Source organism: Thalia democratica, chromosome 8, assembly GCF_965202585.1.
Source record: "Thalia democratica chromosome 8, ktThaDemo2.hap1.1, whole genome shotgun sequence".
Lineage (NCBI taxonomy): Eukaryota > Metazoa > Chordata > Thaliacea > Salpida > Salpidae > Thalia > Thalia democratica.
This window is the reverse complement of record NC_139172.1, coordinates 13,766,533-13,786,218: the sequence shown is the minus strand read 5'-3', so window position 1 is coordinate 13,786,218 and position 19,686 is coordinate 13,766,533. Positions and strand designations below refer to the sequence as shown.

The following is a 19,686-nucleotide window of genomic DNA, read 5'->3' as shown; positions in this document are numbered from 1 at the left end:
ATTTTGAAATGCATATTTAAAAATAATATTTCAGCCTTGTAGCTAGTTCTCTACTATTCTTATAAATTATATTGTAGTTTTTAAAACTTCAAACATTATTTGCTTTTAATTAGATACATAACAAGTATATGGCACTCTCTAAAGTTTCTTGTGACACTTTAATACATATTTTTCTACATTTCTTAGAAACTCACAGTAGAACAAAACATAAAATTATAAATTGGTTTTCACTAAAAACAGAAAAAAAGTTAAAACTAACAAAGTAATTAATAGGCACAATAAATAATTAGTGTAAAAATGATAATTAGTAAATAAAGACACTTTGTAATCAAATTATTATTGTTTGCACAATTCTTGTTTGTTTGAAAATACAGAATAGCCTCTAACTTAGTGAAATCAAAAACACTATTAAATTGATTAATTGTTTTAAATCTAGATATCTCCTGTTTTAGCAGAAACTCAATTATTTTTTAAGTATTTTGCAATTGAAGATATTTTGTCTGCGCTTTTTGTTGCTGTTGTCTTAATTTCTGGTTCTTTTATAAATTTCAACATGCAAGCAGGTAAATGTTCCTTGATCCTAGTTTTGAGATACCTTTAAGTTTGTCTGATATAGCTTCTTTCACAGAAGCAATTGAATTTGTATACTATTTAACTTTTGTTTAAATCTGGTATTGGATCCTTCAAGTGCACTCTTAATGGTGGTTTTGAGACAAATATAATTCTTAGATTAACTTGATTGTAAGTTGTTGTTGTTAAATTTTTTACTCTATCTAAAACACATGCAAAATTTCTCCAATATATGGTAGTTTCTAAATTGCTGAAAACTTCTCTGGTCCGTATATCTTAGGTTTGATTGGCTCATTGATATGTTATTTTATAACCCCCTTAATTACATCTAGTGGGTATCCATTTTTATTAGAATGTCTTTTATTCTCTCCACCTCAGAATGAAGGAGTTTTTTAGAACAGATCTTGTAGGCGCTATGGTAAATTTTTTTATTAAGTTTATTTTGTGCTTTTTACTGTAAAAAGATTGGTAGTGTAAATACTGCTCAGTCAAAGTTGTTTTCCTATTGACATTTGTTAGGTATTTAGTTTCATCTTTTGTTATCAATATATCTAAAAATGTCAGTTGATTGTTCTCTTCCAATTTTCTAGTAAAAGATATCTTTTCACGTGAAGAATTTAGTTTTCGAAATATAGCTTTGTTTTCATTTTTTGTTTTGGATATAACTAAACAATCATCAAATCTCTAATGTACCTTAGGTACGTTGATGATTGTTTAGTTATATCTAAAACAGAAAATCAAAACAAAGCCATATTTCAAAAACTCATTAGATATGTTGTTAATTATTTAGTTATATCCAGTATAATCTTTCCCTGACAGAAATTTTAAATATAATCACCTTATTTATTAGACATCACCTTTTTACTAGTTAGTTTTACATTTTTTGCTGCCTTACTTATTAACACCCCTGATAGCCCCTGATGCATTATTGCCCATTTTGGAAACCCTGGTCTAGTTAAGTCAGTCTAAAATTGAATTAAGTTGTGAACACTGATGTATTTATTAATTTTTATGAAGTCAATATGTTATTGAAAAAATTATATTTGGTTACATAATAAAATGTTGTTGCTCATTTTTAATGTACTCCTGATGAGAGTAGAGTTCTGATTGAAAAAAAAAGTCTTTTACTAAATTACTGCACTAAGAATATGAAAATTTATATACATCTTTTAAAAAACCCCTTATTTTTATTTTATTTAAATTTGAAGTGGACTCATTGGGTAGATACCTAACTATTTCCAAAAGGTTATTTGCACATATAGTTATGAAAGCTGTTATATGTACTATTGATAACCTTTACTTCATGTTTAAAAAGCTTAAAGATAGTCCATTCAGTATTTATTATGTTACACAACTCTTAATTATTAAAAACTACATTCTATAAGAAGTATTCATAATTATTTTAGTTGTGTTATAATTCTATTTTTTTACTTTATTAAATTACTTTGGCAAAACTATTAACAGTTAACTTGAGACTAGTATTATGTGTTAACTTGAGACTAGTGTTATGTGAAGTTAAGTTGACATTTTAAAACGAGAAAATTGAATGACATTTCATCATTAGTATTTTTTATTGACTTAACCCTTGAATAAATTTTACCTTTTTTTGTAATTTTATACCTAAAAGACTTCAACCAAAGTTTAACATCTAGAGGCAAGGATATAAATTAAAACTTTAAAAAAAGTTTAATTCAAAATAAAGGTATAAAGTATAATATTGACATAGTCTTTTTGAGTGACTATTTTTATGCAATAAGATACACAAGACACGCAATTCAGTAACCTAAATATGTTTCGAGCACTTCTCATCAGTAGAGTACAAAGCTTGCTAGCTTTGATAAGATTATACAAATGATAAGATTTAACAAACTTATATAGAAATAAAGTAATCAAGAGAGTAATAAATGACAAAAACTGTTGATAGAAATTAAAATCACTTCAACTTACTTACATTATAATTAACCTTTAGTAAAACTATACATTAATATAATGACAATAACACACTATATAGCTCAGTACTCTACTAATGAGAAATGCTCTAAATGTATTCAATCTGAATTGTGTGTCTTGAGTATCTTATTGTATAATTAATGGTGAATTACTGTTTTTGCTTTTAACAAGCTGACAAAATTTTGACTCCAATTAAGATATGAAATTTATATTTTATAAAATTTCAACTCATTAGACCACAACCCTAATCCTAATTTGTATGGATAACACTTATGATGTAATATTTTTATTAATAAGACTTTTGTATAGCAAATTACCAAACTCCACTGATTTTTAATTTAGTAATTATACTTTTATGAAAAAACTACAAAATAAAAGATAAATATTATTGTTTTTTACTTTTTATATTCAATTATTACCGTTAAACTTTTATTATTTGAACTCTTACTTGTTAAACAATATTTTTAAGTTTTTTAAGTGTTACTGCATCTGATAATCAAAAAATAGTCTGTAATAAAATTAAAATGCTATAAATGAAATGTTTTAACATTGTTACAATTTAATTTACTAGATAATTCTTTTTGATAGAAACACAGTTTTTAACACTTTGTTTTTAACAGTAGAAGTATAAGTAGTTACTATTATGCCTCGTATAGTGAATGATCAACGCCACACTTTTGACACAAATGAACTGTTTAGAAGATTAAGTCGTGAAAGTGAGATCAAGTATGCTGGCTTTCAAGACAGAGCTCTTGAAGAGCGCCAAGCACAGTTTCAGAATGCCTGTAAATTAGGTAGAGCTGAAATTGCTTTTGTTACTTCTGGTACTAATTTTTCTTTAAGATTTTTTCCTTCTGGCTCTGAACCATATCATGGGATGCTACCTCCTAAAGAGTATGTGAATTTTCAAAGAGAAAATGGAAAAGTTAGTTCTCCTTTTTTAATATTAATAACTTGTCCATAATGGTTCTTCTAAAAATTTTTGCTGTGTGATTTACTGTTTAAATTTTACATAATTAAATTAAAAAATCTTCTGTTCTAAACTTTTTTATTTGATTTTCTCATATTTACTTTTTTTAGAACTTACAATTTTTATGTTTAACAGCTGTTTTTGTTTATTTTTAGAGTCGTTAAACTTGTTTACCATTGCTGTGCCAAAAACTATATAAAATTAGTAAAATATGCTTGAAAAATAATTTTTGCATAAATAACTATTTGTTATACATACTTGCTATTTTTGTATTTACATAAAAAAAATCATTTTGTTGATGTCAGATAGAGTATGGTAATTTTATCTTATGAAATATTCTATGTAATATAGTTGTAAAATAGTTTTTATACAGTTTATATTTCCAGATTTTAGAAACTAAAAATATTGTTTAGAAAATTAACAGAAATAATTTCTTAGTCTCATGATTTTCAGATTACTTAAAATAATGATGTAAAACTAGAAGTAATTTCAGGTTCACGTTACTACTCTTTTTACTTAATGCAGAATTTTTATGGCTAAAAATTGAGGTGGCCAATTATAGGCAGTGGGCCAACTCTAAGATTATAATGTTAGATACTTTTATTCCCATCAAACTATGTGGTTAAAGTTTTTTAAGCTCATATCTTTGAAATGCAGTTTATTAACAAGTAAATTAGATTTTTTAGGCTACATACTATATTATGCTTCAATTTTCATAATTCTTTCAGAGAGCTGAACCTAAAAAACTATAGACTTGTTATTACTCAAAACGCACAAGTTTATTTTAAACAATAAACACTTTTTTTTTCAATAAAATCAACTAAATAAAATTTAGTCAGGTTTTTAGTTAATTTGCTGGTAAATGTATTCTTATAACAGTTTTTAAAAAGGAAAATACTGAACTTTTTTTAGTTAAGAACAATATTTGGAAACAAAAAAAGTTTCCTTAATAATATTGGACAAAAAGTAACAATAAAATTTTTGACCTTATTTGATAACAATTTAGAAACATTTTTATGCAAAAGAGTAATCCAACTTAAATACATAATAAGTTTTATACTTCAAAGCATAAATAAAATAAATTATAAAAATAATAATATATAAAATACTTATTTACTAAGTACAATTTAGAACTTTGAATAATTTTTAAGATATATTTTGTTAGTTATATGTTGGAAAACAAGTTTTATGTAGTTAATAAATATTAGATTATATTAGATAGAATTATAATAGAAGTATATTTGAAATAAAATTAAATTATTTTACAGGTCTATTTGAGAGCACCTTTGATTTTGAATGGAGTTTGTGTGATGTGGAAAGGATGGATAAATTTGAACAGGCTTGATGGTATGGGGATGATTGAGTATGATGAGGAGCGTGCTCAAATGGAATCTGCACAAGTTAATTCAATAGGCAGTTACCATCAAAGTAATATGAGTAAGGTGCTAATGAAACAACAGGGAAGGAAACACTCTGATGGAGGACAAAATGATATTAATAAAAGACCTAGACTGTTATAAACATGCTTGTTACATCAACAACATTTTCTTAATGCTTTAGAATCAAGTATTTGTGGATATTTTTTGCTTAAAACCAAACATAAGATTGTGTTTGCAATTATTGTTCTTAAATTAAAATAAATCTTAAATTGATGAAATACTTTTTTTTTTCTGTTGAAAGATAAAAAAAAATAGTTAGTGTTGTAAATTTAAATACTATTGTATAGAGAACAGAAAGCTTGTTATAGGTTTTCTTAATCAACTCCTAATCTATTTTTTATACATTTAAGTAAATAAAAAAATTGAAATTAGAAAACAATCAATTTAGCTGCTTAAAACTTACATGACTTTGCTCAGATCAGTAATTTTATAGCGCAAGTCTATTAACTTGAAGTAAAAATAGCATTTTAATTATTAAAATTGAATCACAATCTTTTTATTTATTGAACTTAATAGGTTTTTATTTTAGTTTTTGTCAATAAAAAAATTACCGGGAAGTTGTTAGTAGCTTTAAAAAAAACTTTACTTTGTTTCTTACATTTTTGATTTAAAATATTGGTACTATAGTTATAATCTAGTTTTGTTTAACTGTTTGGTTCTAAGATTCAATTTTTTCTAAACATACCTTAAAGTTTGAATTATAAGTGTTTTAAACTAACTAACTTTCATCACGCTTCTTTTTCTTAAAGTTATATAGTTTATGGCTCATGTCATTTGTGTAAATTTGAAGTGTTTGAAAACAATAATGAATTACCTGATTTTGTTAAATAATTTATCAGTGAATGTTTGCCAGCGTTATAAAATAAACAACATGGATGTTGAAGAAGTTGAAAAATTAAAAGTCATATGTCTTGGAGATAGCGCTGTGGGAAAATCAAAGTTTGTCATTTTTTAATTATATACCATGTAGACAAATACTATAAGTAGATTTATTTACTTCTGGCATAATATTCCATTTAGTCGTTTAAGTATTTAACGTTTTTTCACTCAATTTTAGATATTTAATTTTTCAAAATTACTGTATTAAAAATTTAAAACAACTTAAAAAATGTTTGTGCGATGTAAAGTATATAAAACTAATTACAGCGCAAATAGTTATTACCAAGTTTTTATGGCTGTTGTAAATAAGTCTTGATAAAATTTTAAGCCAGCCTAAATGTTAGATGTCATATTATTGTTTAATACTCTTTAGTACATAAAAATTTATTTACAAATACTTAAGCTACTTGGTAAGCAAATACTTGACTAGTTCAATTTGAAGTTTAAAAAACAAACTTTACAGAAAACTTTTATTATTCTAAATAAATTTATAAAAATTAGGATTATTTCAAAAGCTTTCAAATTAGATTTCGATATATCTTTCAATGTTAACTTTATTAAATATCACTAATAAGTACGTACATACTAGTTCTAAAAAATACGTTTGCACAGGTTTTATAGACAAATATTAATAATTTTATATAGTTGAACAGTTATAAAATGTTTCAATTTACATCTTGCTTTGTAGTAATTATTTTAACCATAGTTTTAATTAAGCTAACCAGTCATTGAAAAACGTATGTTAGTTGTTTTTACCAAATTTACAGCAATTGCAAATGTGTCTTATAAATAAGAATATTTAATTTAAATATTTATTTTTATATTTTGTATTCGACAGTTTTTATTGCAAAATATGTAAAGATATTTAGACAACATTTTACAGGCCAACTATTAAATGAGTTTTTTGTATTCCGAGCTTTGCTAATTAATGGTAAACTATTTGAAATTTTTCTGTTTAATCTTGTTTAGAATTTTTTTTTTACATTACGACCAGTTTCTAAATTTTCAATAAGTTATATTTCTACGAGTTATACCTAAAGTTTTCTAAATAAGTTAAGCTTTTTTACCCGTATAAATTTTACTTTTTTTGATAAAGTTCAGTATATATTACTAACAATTGTTATTGATCGTTTCTCATATGAGATTTGTTAAATTCATGTTTTATAAATTATGTGTGAGATTAGCTTGACTCTTTAGACTATGAACAAGTATGATTTCTAGAATTATTGAACTGTAGAGTCAAATATAAAATCAAATTAGAGTAGATTAGGTATACAAAAACATGTGGTTTGAGTTTGATGAAGGTTAAAGGAACTTTCAATGTGCTTTCCAAAAAAGTTTTAAACGTTTTTGTATGGTCATTTTTTAATGCAGGATTTTTTAAATAAAAAAAGAAGCTTTTTAAAAAAAACCACCTGTTTTTTTAATCTAAAGTTTTTACTTTTCAAAGTATTAAAATTTCCAATAGCAAAAGTCTTTTAAATTATAAAACGGTTATTTCCTGAAAATTTGAGGTTTACTCAAAATATGAAAGAGGAGATAGATTTTTAGTGAATTTTTAAACTTCCGAGAAAATTGACCCTGAAAAACTTGCAGTCTATACGTTTGTATTGGAATCTTTGTAAAAAACCGTCTATATCTCAAAATCTAATTAAAAATTTAATTTCTATAATTTCCTGACTTGTAGTTTATACCTTAAGCTTTCATATACAAGCCAATGTTAATTTTTGAAAAAAATGTCTGACACCCCTATGCCCTTAAGTCTATCGACCAGATTAACCACAAAAAATAATCTTTTGCAAGCCGCATTGTTTTGAAGAATTTTATTGTAAAATAAAAATTAAAGTTTAAGAGCAATAAAATAACAATTTTTTGGGGTACAAAATTTAAATACAAAATATCAACAAGTACATTGCATTTTTATTGAAGTGAAAAAAAATTTGATACACACTTTTCTAACTAGGCTATAGAATATAATATTACTTTTATGAAAACTTGATAAAACGGGAATGGATCAAAATTGCACAAGTTGTAATTTTTGCACGAGGGTAACAAAATAGAAAAAATATATATAAATATAAAAAAACAAAAAAATAAATTAAAATATATGTTATAAGAAAATAAAAACCAAAAGCTACTGACCTAAGGGTTAGGGGTAACAGTGATAGTAAAAAAAAAACTAATAAAATTTATTAAAAAAAAAAAAGTTGATAAATAAAAAGAAATTAGAAAAAAAATAGTTAATAAAAAAAAAGTTACAGACCGAGGTTAAGGGTTAGGGATAACAGTTATATTTAAAAAAAAAACATTAAAATTAATAAAAAAAATATTTATAAAAAAATCAACCAGTGCAAAATTGTCTGCTCGTGCAAGAGTGTCTTTATGCAATTTTATCCCCTTGTACAAAAGTATCTTTGTGCCATCAAATACAAATTTTCAGTACAAATTTTTCCTCTCGTGCAATTTTGTACGTTTGTGCAAATTTGACAGCTACCCTGATAAAACACTAACATCTGTCATAATGAACATGTGAAATTCTTACTTAATTTTACTAATGCTAAGCTTACTAAACTAAAAAAAACTAGAGTTATAATAAAAATAAGTAATCAAAATTACAAGCTAATCTTTTATTAATAAAGATCCTAGCTAAGCAAGTTCGCTGGAATTTATAATAATGAGTTATAAGTTATTATTTATTTGTTTTTTTACTAGTAAAACTACTTTGTAACAGTCTTAAAACATTTTGCAATTAAATTTATAGTTAAAAACTAAAGATTTTTTTACAACTAAATCTAGTCTATAAAATCTTTTTATTTTTTTGTAGGACCACATGTTTTTTCAGATTTCAGTTCAATTACTTTGTTTGAGTATTAGTAATAAAAAATTTAACAGTATTTTTATTAGTATTGTTTGTCTTTTTATAGTTATTTATGCTTTAATAGGTTTTTTTTTAGCATGTAGTAGATAATAATTTGAATCAATAGGTTAAATGTATTTTTTTAATACTATTTTAATCGATAATCTATATTAAAAAAACATATTACACAGATTAGTAGAACGATTTTTAATGGATGGCTACAAACCCCAACAGCAATCTACATATGCGCTAACATTATTCAATTATGAAACTAAAATAAATGATAAAAAAGTTTCTGTGGGTGAGTATAATTTTATTTAAAATTAGAAATTATAGATTTATAGTTAATTAATTTGTTTTTCTTTGCTAATTTTTTTCAATAAAATATTTTGACTTGAGTCTAAACGTGGTATAAATAATTAATAAAGCTTAGAAAATTTAAAGTACTTTTTGGAAACTAACCTTATTTAATGTTTCAAAAAACATTGTTTTGTTCAGGATTTACATACTTAAAATTTTTTTTATTTAATATTTTTTATAAAACGTAGTAACGTGAAAAATGATACATTTTTCAATGAAATTTCATGCTAAATGTTACATTTAAAAACGCTTTATGCACCTATGTAGATACAGTTTTTTAAGACAATAGAACAAATCTTGAGCTTTTTAATAAAATTGCACAGTATACTGGCTTTAATAAAGTTTTATAAATTTTTTAAGGTAAGTTTTTTCAATTAAAAAAAGTCATTCTCTTGAAGTTTCAACCTTTTGTTGTATTAAAAATTATTTATAAATTTTCGAAGTACCAATGAAAATAGAGTTGTTACAATATATACTACACTAAAATGCTTGTTTTAAAAAAGTGTATTGAAAAAACGTATATTTATCTCTAACGAAAGTTTCTGTTCACCGTAATAAATACTGCATATCCTTTTCTAAAATAGTTTAAATCAAAAAAACCTTTCTCTAATTTAAAGAAATAATAAAATTGTGTAAAAATGTAACCAGTAAAAACATCATACTTATTTAAAAATGTATGTATTATGTTAATCTTATTAATTTTTGTTGATTGTTCTATCAAATAAACATTTAATTTTTTTATTCAGATATATGGGATACAGCAGGCCAGGAAAGGTTTTCTTCTATGCACGCGTCTTACTACCATCAATCACATTGTTGCATTCTTGTTTTTGATGCAACTCGAAAGATAACATACAAAAACCTTAGCAATTGGTATAATGAACTAAGAAAATATCGACCTCACATCCCATGTCTGCTAGTTGCGAATAAAATTGACTGTTAGTGTTTTTTTTTTTGAAATAGTTGTTTAAATTACTTTACTTAAAGTAAAACCTTGTTTATTTAGGATAAGTCTAGTATTACATTTTATTCATAAGCTCTTAATGATTAAAAAGCTTACTGATATCTCCTTCTTTACAAAATATTTTTTTCTAATATTGCAAGGAAATTGCAATCTAATATTGCAGGGAAAACTTCCTGACAGTTTAAAGTGTTTATCTCAAAAAACATAGGATGACATAGATCTTTTGTAATATTAGTCTTTTATCGCTTTTTTAGTTTGCTCCTCTCAAAAAGAACCTATTGTACTCTTCGACTTTAACCGAATATCTTTAAAAATTAGTTGAAATATATTAAAAAAAACTATAAAAAAAACTTGTAGCTTATATAAACTCTACAAAACAAGATCAAGATAAAAAGTGATTACCCCCTTATGGTCTTAAAGTTTTCAAATGTCAAGTTTGAACACTAATTATCTAAATATTACTTTTTTTTTGTTAAACTGAGTAAAAAATAACTGTCTTTAAAAATATTAATTAATTAAAAACAAATAATTTATTGCGAAGTTTTGAGATTTAAAAAGTACTATTTTGTGTTTGTTTTAGAAGCTACTAAAAAAGATAATAAAATTGTTCGTTTTACTGAGTTTAAAATTTAAAATGTGTTTTAGACTATAAAACATTTTGGTTCATTACTATTGCGATTACGATAATAAATAATGAACTTCATCACACAACCAGCAACAACAGCATCCGAGACAACCTTGTTGTCTTCTCAACTATGTTGATGATGGCCGAAATAAAAATTAGTTATTACGATTATGAAAAGTTTTATTTTCTAAAAAAGTTTTTTTTTTTAATCATTAAAATAATTTAACATATAGCTAACATGGAAGCTACTCAACAAAGTTTTGCATTCGGTAAGAGGAATAAACTCCCACAGTATTTTGTCAGTGCTGCAGAAGGCACCAACGTTGTTAAGGTTAATAGAAAGTGTATAGTTAAATGGTATGCAGTATCTTTAAAGTTGTTTATTATGCATGTTTTGAATATCATTTTAGCTAATAACATCTTTAATTCAAAAGTTTGTGTAATTTATAACAAAATATTAAGAATTCCGCATTCACATGATTAGTAGGGTAACTGCTAAAGTGTATAAAATAGAATAGAAATAGTCGTAGTTGTACAATGCTTACAACAAATGTTTTAGTTATGTTTGATATAGCACAATTAAAATAACATCTTTAATAAAACTTAAATGAACTAAAATTTTATCAACTACAATTTACTTTTATACCCAATTTAAGGTTAAAAGAATAATTTTTAAGTCTGCTTAAAAAGTTAAAAAGTGAACGACACCTGTTTTTATCAAAATATAAAGTTTCATCATTTTTATTTTATTAATTAACTATAAAGGTCTAAGACCAAATAAAAACAAAACATTATTAATTTTAGTTCGCTTTACTAATATTTTCTAACTAATCTTAAAATAAAATTGAAAGCTGTCTTAAAAATTGTCTCTAATTTATAATTTACTTTGAAATATTTATAATAAATAAATTAGAAAAATTTTTAAGCTCGTATGTTCTATTTAATACTACAAGTATTTTAATAAATATAAAATCATAGTAAAATAAAATCTGAAAAATTAATATTGTTAATAAGTTTAATATTTATTGTTTTTTTTATATAGTTCTAATGTTTTGAAACTCAACATTTTTATCACAATTATTTAAATTTCTGTCAAATAAATTTCTTAAGTTTTAATTTACGACTGTAGACTGTTTTGTTTTATGTTATGTTTCATGTTTTTCAAATGCATTAAAAACTTAAGAGTTGTAGCAAAAATATATAACTATACTTTACTTTTACAATTACTGTACTTATTCGTATTGAAACTTACATATTGCGTTTATTCCCTTAAAATGTGAAACTTTCTCATAGTTAATTTTCGTTCCCACAAGGCACGCTTGAGAAAAATTCAACTAAATCGCCAAATTGTAGCGGAAGTTTGCTTTTGTCTTCCCTTGTGTTTACAAGTTTTTCTTGTTGAATAAATTTTAATCAATAATGTTATTTTTAGCTTAAAGTTGCTCCTGACTACCATAAATTTGATTTGTTATTAGTTATATAAAATTAAAACTTCCTAGATAAATAAAAAATTTAAAGGAAGTTATTTAATACTAAAAAATGATCAATTATGATGTTAACAAAGCTAAAAAAAAAGGTTCAGTTTAGTTGTTTGTTTTTATATATATTATTTAACTAATTTTTTTTTATTGGTTTTATTGATAAGATTAGTATTATTTAATAATTTAAACAGTTGTTAGTTTTAATTGTATACATTAAATATTTAAAAAAATATATATTTGATTAAATTCTGTTGCTGTTTCATGCATGCAGAGTTTTTTTTTTGTACAAAAATCAGCCCAATGTTTTATCTATAACGCAATATTTTTAGTATGAAATTTAGTAAAAAAACCATTGAACTGTATGATTTTACTTAAATGTATTAAAATAATCTGTTTTTTTAATATTTTCAGTTTTTACTAACATTTTCTTTTCAATAAATTATATGAGCTTGAAAACATAAGGTTCTACATAATTTAAATGTTCTTCATCACTGAAATGTTGCACATAACTAATAAAAATAAATGTATTTTCAATTAGTTTTTTGTATACTTTTAAGTCTGTATCTGTTTAAAAGATTAGCAGTTAATGAACTTTAAATAATGTTATTCCGGTATAATTTTTCTCCAGTATAAAAAAATAGTTAAATGAATGATTAAAACATAGTTTTAAAATATGTTTCAAGTAATTTTCAATTATTGTAAAATAGTTGCTGCTAGTTTTTAGTTTCAATAGACTAGTTTTTTTTTCAAATTTTGTTGAATAATCGGAAGTTTTAATCTTAAATCGTAAAATAATCTCTTTTAAACGTTTTTTAAAAGCTTACTTATTTAATTCTTAAAACTGATTCAAGTTTTTAAAATTTTAACTTATAAGAGATCATAATTATCGATAAAAAGTTATTTATACTCAATTTAAAAGTCCTAGGGTGCAACTGAAAATAGTTGCTCGATTTAATATTTCCTTTAAATAGCCTTTCGTAGAATTTTACATTGGAGTTATAAAATTTCATAAAGTTATATTTATACTATTTATACAAGTCTAAAAATTGTTATTTGTGGGTCTTCACAAGTTTTTTTACTAATTTTTCACGGTTGTTTTACTGACATGTGGTGTGAAAAATAATATTATAAACAGTTGTTTCGGGATGCAATCAAAGCTGCGCTTGTGTACAAAAACGACCCTCAGGACATAAACGACCAAATACTTTCAGAACTTGGGGTAAGCTTATTTTTCGATTAAAATTTAACTGTAATTTTTAAATACGTTTATTTTGTTGTTATTAGTTGTTTAGGGTCAAAAATAGACATTTACTTTTGCAACGAAGTATTTTTCTAATATACATGTTGTTTTTAAAGACAGTTAAGTGAGTGATTGCCTATAAATAGCTTATTTTAGTAAAAGTAGAAAAATCTATTTGTTTTTTATCAAGTATACGTAAGTTTATGATTTTGTTTTTTAAATAACGTAATTTTGATATTAACTACTAGTTCAATACTATGCTATAAAATAATTTACTTACTAAACGGTACTTATTTTAGATTATTAGTAATTTGTAAGTAGAAAATAAATAATTTATAGTATCATTACAAATAGTTTTTTAGATTAATTTTAATAAAATTGGAATATTGACACATACTTTATTGTCTCAGATTTAAAGTATTTTAATTGAGTATACACTTTATCTAGCTTTAAGATGAGACAAGTTTAAAGTTTAAAAATAAGATAAAAGTTGCACAAAGTAGTAAAACTATATCTTTAACTGTCTTTTTATTAGTAGCTTAAGTTTAAGTTTTATTTAAATATTTTTGTGCTTCTTATAACAAATAATGTTATATAGTTTTTTTTTTTTTTTTTTGAATACTTTTGTTTAAAATTATATATTTTTACAAATTACTATATTCAAACCGTTACTCTTTTATTGAAATATCAAATAGCCTCGAGTTATCATTTATATTTAATTTTATAATAAATGAAACAGAAATTTTACTTGTGCTTAAAGCATATTTGAGGTGGTAATTTTGAACGTGTTTTTAAATGCATACATTAAAACAGAGTTTGAAATCAGAAAAAAATAAACAAGAAGCCGAAGATGTAGTTAGTTCAGAAGAAATAAGCAATTAATTTATTTATTTTCAATCAATCCAAACTTACTTCAATATGATATCCTTGCATTTTTCGTAGTTCTATTCTGCACTTTTGCACTTACTTTTTTTTTTGCTTTGTAGTGTCTTGTGAACAGTTTGTATACTTTAAAGCATTCTCAATTTACCTTGCTGTTTATATTTAATTGTGATTTGACTGTGAATCTTAAAAGATCTTTTCACTGTTTTTTTTATTCGTTAATTATTTAATTTTTTTATATAATAAATAAATACCTGTACAATGATAGAAACAATCAAAATTTACTTATTTTTTACTTTCTTCTGCGTTTTATAAATACTATTTTCTTAACAAAATACACCTCAAAGCGAATTTATGATAACATTTTAACTACGTTAACTATATATTTCATAATAGTATGTATTAATTTTATATATACAAGGTTGCCAAAAAACCTTGACTTGAGAAATTTGTAAAAAAACCTTGAACTTTTAACAAAAACACTAGAAAACTAGGAATTAAAACTAGTATGTATTAATTGTATATATACAATGTTGCCAAAAAACCTTGACTTGAGAAATTTGTAAAAAAACCTTGAACTTTTAACAAAAACACTAAGAATTAAAAAAAACATTAAAAGCAATGAAATTTCGATTAGATATAAAAAATATATCATTTAGATAAAAAATCTTCAGAATTTTTTATATAAATAACACATTTTAAGAAGCTTTACAATATCTTTTCAATGTTATTTTACTATTTAAGATGAAAGTTTTTAACCATGAAATTAGTTTATACTATAAAAAGGACCAGAAAATTTGTTCCTAAAAAACCCTCGAATAAAATTAGAAAATATTTCCTAAAAACATTTGACAACCCTTGTTTATATACTAGTAGTGCTAAAAATTATATTATACAGAAAGTACTTCGTCATAAACACCCTAAAGTTAGATTTTATTAAAGAAAACATCAAAAAATGTCCTGGACCACTACCGATTATCGTAAAATACGTAATTAATGTTTTAGGTTGGACCACTATGGTTTAAAAGACTATTATTTTTAATCAATATTGCATTTATACCTTTTTTGTTATAAGTTTCGCTAGTAACCATAGCATTGTCAAAATTTGGTAATTACCTAGGATGATGTCACACCAATATCAGGTTGATTTTGTAGTCGATGTCTTTTTAATCATAACTTAAAGCTAAAAATCAATTATTTAAGACTAATATGTTTAGTATAAAAAGAAACTTTGTTTTAAACAAGCTATATATATTCATAAACAAAGTTATTTATTATAACTAAAATTTATTTTTATTAGCTTAAATATTTTATTGCTTTTATTTTACAATATTTTAATCAATCTTAAGTATTTTATTGTTTGGTTCGCCTTATTGTAAAATAAAAACAACTAAAAATTTTAGTTTATGATAAATAAGTTTAATCATATTTATGTATTTATAAAACATTAATTTTAACCTACAATTATATTTAAAATAGACTGAATATAATCTCAGCTCGATACTGGTGCGACATCATGCTAGGTAGTTACCTAAAATCTTAACTATTTACTAAACACTTATGGGTAATTAATTTTAACTTCTATATGCTATCAATCTTCAATTACACTTTAAAATTCTGTTTTGGTTTTTGACTCTGATGACTTACCTTACGCCAATTTTTTTTGAGTTTTTAATTAAATTCGACCTTTAAATTTATTGAGAAATTGATCGGTAATGTATACTATTGGAAAATTTTATCTTAAGAATAATATGTACAGTAGACTACCGCTTAAGTACGTAAATTGAACATGACCAAAAAAAGCGTACTTAGCACGGGTAGTGCGTACTTTTTGACCACAAAGTATAATATGAAATTTAGTTGTTTGTTTTTTTTCTTACAACTAGTTACCAAATAAAGTCTTTTTATTTTAAATAACATTTAATACATAATTCTAATCTTGTATGATGAGCAAAGCTGTATGATGAAATCAAAGCATATGATGCTGACAGAATTTATAATATAGCTGAAATTGGAATCTTCTTTAGAATGATTCCCAACTACATTTTGCCTAATGAAGATGTTAAAACAGCACGTGGTCGTAAAAAGGCAAAAGAGAGAGTTTCTTTGATTGTTTGCTCGAACGCAACAGGAAGCCACAAATTTCAATGCTCAATGATTGGTAAACCAAAAGCTCTGGCATGCATTAAGAAAAGACGATGGCCTTTTAAGTACATGTCCCAAAATAGAGCTTGGGTCGACAAAAAAATCTGCTGGAAGTGGTTCAACGAGCAGTTATTTCCTGAGGTAAGGAAACACACCTCACTTCCAGTGATCCTCTTTATGGATAATGCTCCTGGCCATTTTGAGGAATTCAAACGTCAAAATGTCACACTAAGGCTGTTTCTTCCCAATGTGACTAGCTGGAAACAGTCTTGTGATTTAGGAATCATTGGAGCCCTGAAGAAAAGGTATAATTATCTATATCTAAACGATGTGCTGGCATTTTATACCTTGAATGAAGCTTCCAAAAATATGGTTTTAGACCAATCCAAGCAAATTAAAAAAAATTTTTTGTCTTTCTGGATAAGTGCGTACTTAAGGCGGGGCGCGTACCAAAAAAACTTGTACTTCAGCGGTAGTCTACTGTATATAGTTTTAATGTAATACGCTGGTTATGATTTTATTTTTTCTCTCAATTAGCTTTATAAGAAGTAAAACAAGTTTATACATTCTTTATGTTTAATTAAATTAAAAGGTATATGTTTGAGTCATATAAGTATTATTGGTTGTTATTTACACTAATAAATTTTTTGAGTAAAAAACAGTCGAACAGCTTCTCTCGAAGCATTGGAATAAAGTTGTTAAGTACATAAAAATAACAAAGTTTTAAAACTTACAACGAGCATGTCATCAAAACTGACTTGACATATGAAAATAAAAAGTTGTTTAAAATCAAATTTACACACTTTTTACTGACTTATAGAGATCTATTAAAAAGTTGATTCTGCGTTTATATGTAATATTCGTAACAAATAGACTATAACAGCTTTTATTTTGATTCAAGATAAAAGTCTTCAAACAAAAAAGGCTAAGTGTGTATAAAAGAAAATTTAGATAAAATAAATTTACAAGTGAATATGAACGTTTAGAAAAATACCGAAAATCATTAAAAATACATATCATTGTATTAAAATCATAAAAGCTTTAATTCATAGCTTTTTTCATTAGCCAGATATATTTTCATTGCGCGCTGCTTTTTGTCGACCCTTGGTTTAAGTCATTGTAATTAAATTTATTAGCAGCTGAATAAAATTAAAATTACATCCTTAGCCTGTTATATACAGTAATAAATCTTTTGAGTACGCACTTTTAAGCCAAAAACTTTATGTTAATATCGCAATTTTCATTAAGACTAGTTCTTCTTAGATACGAATTTTGGGCTTTGTTGAAAATTTGTTATCAAACATATTCTGTGCTATAAATGACCAAAGTAAGGCAACTGTAATGTTTATACTTTAGTATTTATAAACTGAAAACTATAAAAATAGTATAACATTAAAAGTTATGTGTGAAACTTTTAGAATGGATGCATTACTTTTTCGATTTTACACAATAAAAGAAGCCTGAGTATTAATCAACTTATAATTTAAAAAACATAACTCTATTTGAATTTTATAATACATTATCATTCTAAAATAAAAAACTCCCTAAATATTAAATTTAACATGTGGGTTGATCATACCAATTCGATCATCAGACCGCAAGCTTTCGGTAGACTGAGACCGGTTTAGTCCTGATTAGGAGTCATCAGTCAGTCATAACTGAAAAACTTGCAGTCTTCAATCTACAAACGGTTTATACAAGCAAACACGAAGCAACCACCTGGTGGCGTTGATCAGTGATACGGCATACGAAAGTCCAGGCTTCTATTTCGCCGATTTTTTTGTAAAATATTATATTTTAATATTGTGTCTTATTTAAAAAATTTTCTATACATTATTATTAAAATTGATTATTTTTTTTGTACAACACTATTATAAACACTATAATTCCAATCTTGTTTAAAAACAAAAAAGACACCAAAAAACCAACAACTTAATTGTTTCATTATTTAAATTAAGCTTTGGATTTTACATATATAAACAATATTTTAATTACAGACTGTTATTAGATTTTTTTACTCTTTGAAATACTATCTTTACTTTCTTTGAATTTTATTGAAGTCCTTGTTATATGACATTGGCTAGATTAACAATACATAATAATTCTCTTTACCATTTATCCATTAGCGGAATTTAATCTTTTAAATAAAATTGAAACCCCTCTCAGGTGTTTAGATTAAAATTAGAAAGATTTTAATATGGTTTTATTAAACAACAAATAGTATTGATTGAATGATAAAAGTTGTCCGAATCTTTTCAAATGTAAGACAAGACTACCAAATTACTCTACATTCTATTTGTTTAATAAAATATGCTTAGTATATAAATAAATTTTTTACAGATTTTTAATGTACGCTAACTTTCGCATACTCTGAAGAGCTGTTTATACTTTATAAGCAGCAAAATGTATTAAGTCTAATAAAGTATTCGCGTACAAAATAGTTGTTTTAATTCTCTGACAGGCTTTGCTTATTTTGATCTCTAAAGTTTGACGCCTTGTCGCGTTAATACAAATTTTATCGTATATTATTGTCCTGGACATGACTTTAAACTGTATTCTGGTGTATGACTCGATAACCGAAAGATATTTTCGTACACCAGGTCTTTGGACAAAATATTTGAGCGCTTATTATAATAAAACAATGGTAGTTTAGTTTTTTTTTTAAATTGAAATAACTATGATATAGTAAGTTTGTTAAATTAAGTAAAATAGAGAAAAAAAACTTGATTTACGCTATTAAGCCCTAAGCTTAACTTTAATTATTAATGTACTTAAAAATAACATTTTATCTTAGATTTAAATAGTTTCATACAAACCTTACATTAGTGTTCGAATTTAGTCGTAAAATTTTAAAATTTTCAAACTTTTTAAATGGCTTTGTTTCATTTGTTGCCTTTTGGAGATTTTAGTAGTAGCAACTCTTCTATGCCAATTTTTTTTAAATTCTGCAATAAGTGAAGTCAGTGAATTAGCTATATCTTGTACTTATGTGAAAAACAACAACCTTAATTCTTGAAGCTGTGCACAGTATTTCAAAAAATAAAAACATGTGCAAAAAAACTTATCTATTAAATTTAAATTATTATGTTCATAAGTGTGATATTTATTTCATCTCTTTAAAAGTCTTTTTTTAACGTACGTTTTTAAAATAAAAAACATAATAGACACGTTTTTAAAATAATTAACACTACACACGAAATTTTCTATAAAGATAAGTTCCACTTAATAAAAAAAATTGCTTTATGTTAACAACTACTTCATTTAAGCTTAATATTTCGATTTAGTTTACCATTATAAATATAACTAAATCACTATGTATACATT

At 24.6% G+C, this 19,686-nt stretch overlaps 2 protein-coding genes across 2 annotated transcripts; both read left to right on the top strand.

The window, feature by feature from the left end:
- Positions 1–3,145: 3,145 nt before the first annotated feature.
- LOC145842727 (core-binding factor subunit beta-like) lies at positions 3,146–5,782 on the top strand. Its single transcript, XM_082950206.1, has 2 exons — positions 3,146–3,445; positions 4,759–5,782. The coding sequence occupies exons 1-2, from the start codon at positions 3,164–3,166 to the stop codon at positions 5,008–5,010; spliced, it is 534 nt and encodes a 177-aa protein (XP_082806332.1). The 5' UTR covers positions 3,146–3,163; the 3' UTR covers positions 5,011–5,782.
- LOC145842726 (rab-like protein 2A) lies at positions 5,690–14,476 on the top strand. The gene is made up of 6 exons (XM_082950205.1): positions 5,690–5,868; positions 8,857–8,966; positions 9,772–9,963; positions 10,848–10,945; positions 13,231–13,314; positions 14,149–14,476. Exons 1-6 carry the CDS (start codon positions 5,690–5,692, stop codon positions 14,215–14,217), a joined length of 732 nt encoding a protein of 243 aa, XP_082806331.1. The 3' UTR covers positions 14,218–14,476.
- The last annotated feature ends 5,210 nt before the right edge of the window (positions 14,477–19,686 follow it).

What these genes read in the sequence shown, in the direction of transcription:
- LOC145842726 (XM_082950205.1), top strand. Translation starts at nt 5,690, where the DNA reads ATGGCTCATGTCATTTGTGTAAATTTGAAGTGTTTGAAAACAATAATG. An exon ending in TGATAAAAAAGTTTCTGTGG is followed by an intron (nt 8,967 to 9,771) that starts GTGAGTATAATT and finishes TTTTTTATTCAG; the next exon opens with ATATATGGGATACAGCAGGC. An exon ending in AAATACTTTCAGAACTTGGG is followed by an intron (nt 13,315 to 14,148) that starts GTAAGCTTATTT and finishes ACATTAAAACAG; the next exon opens with AGTTTGAAATCAGAAAAAAA.
- LOC145842727 (XM_082950206.1), top strand. Translation starts at nt 3,164, where the DNA reads ATGCCTCGTATAGTGAATGATCAACGCCACACTTTTGACACAAATGAA. An exon ending in TTCAAAGAGAAAATGGAAAA is followed by an intron (nt 3,446 to 4,758) that starts GTTAGTTCTCCT and finishes ATTATTTTACAG; the next exon opens with GTCTATTTGAGAGCACCTTT.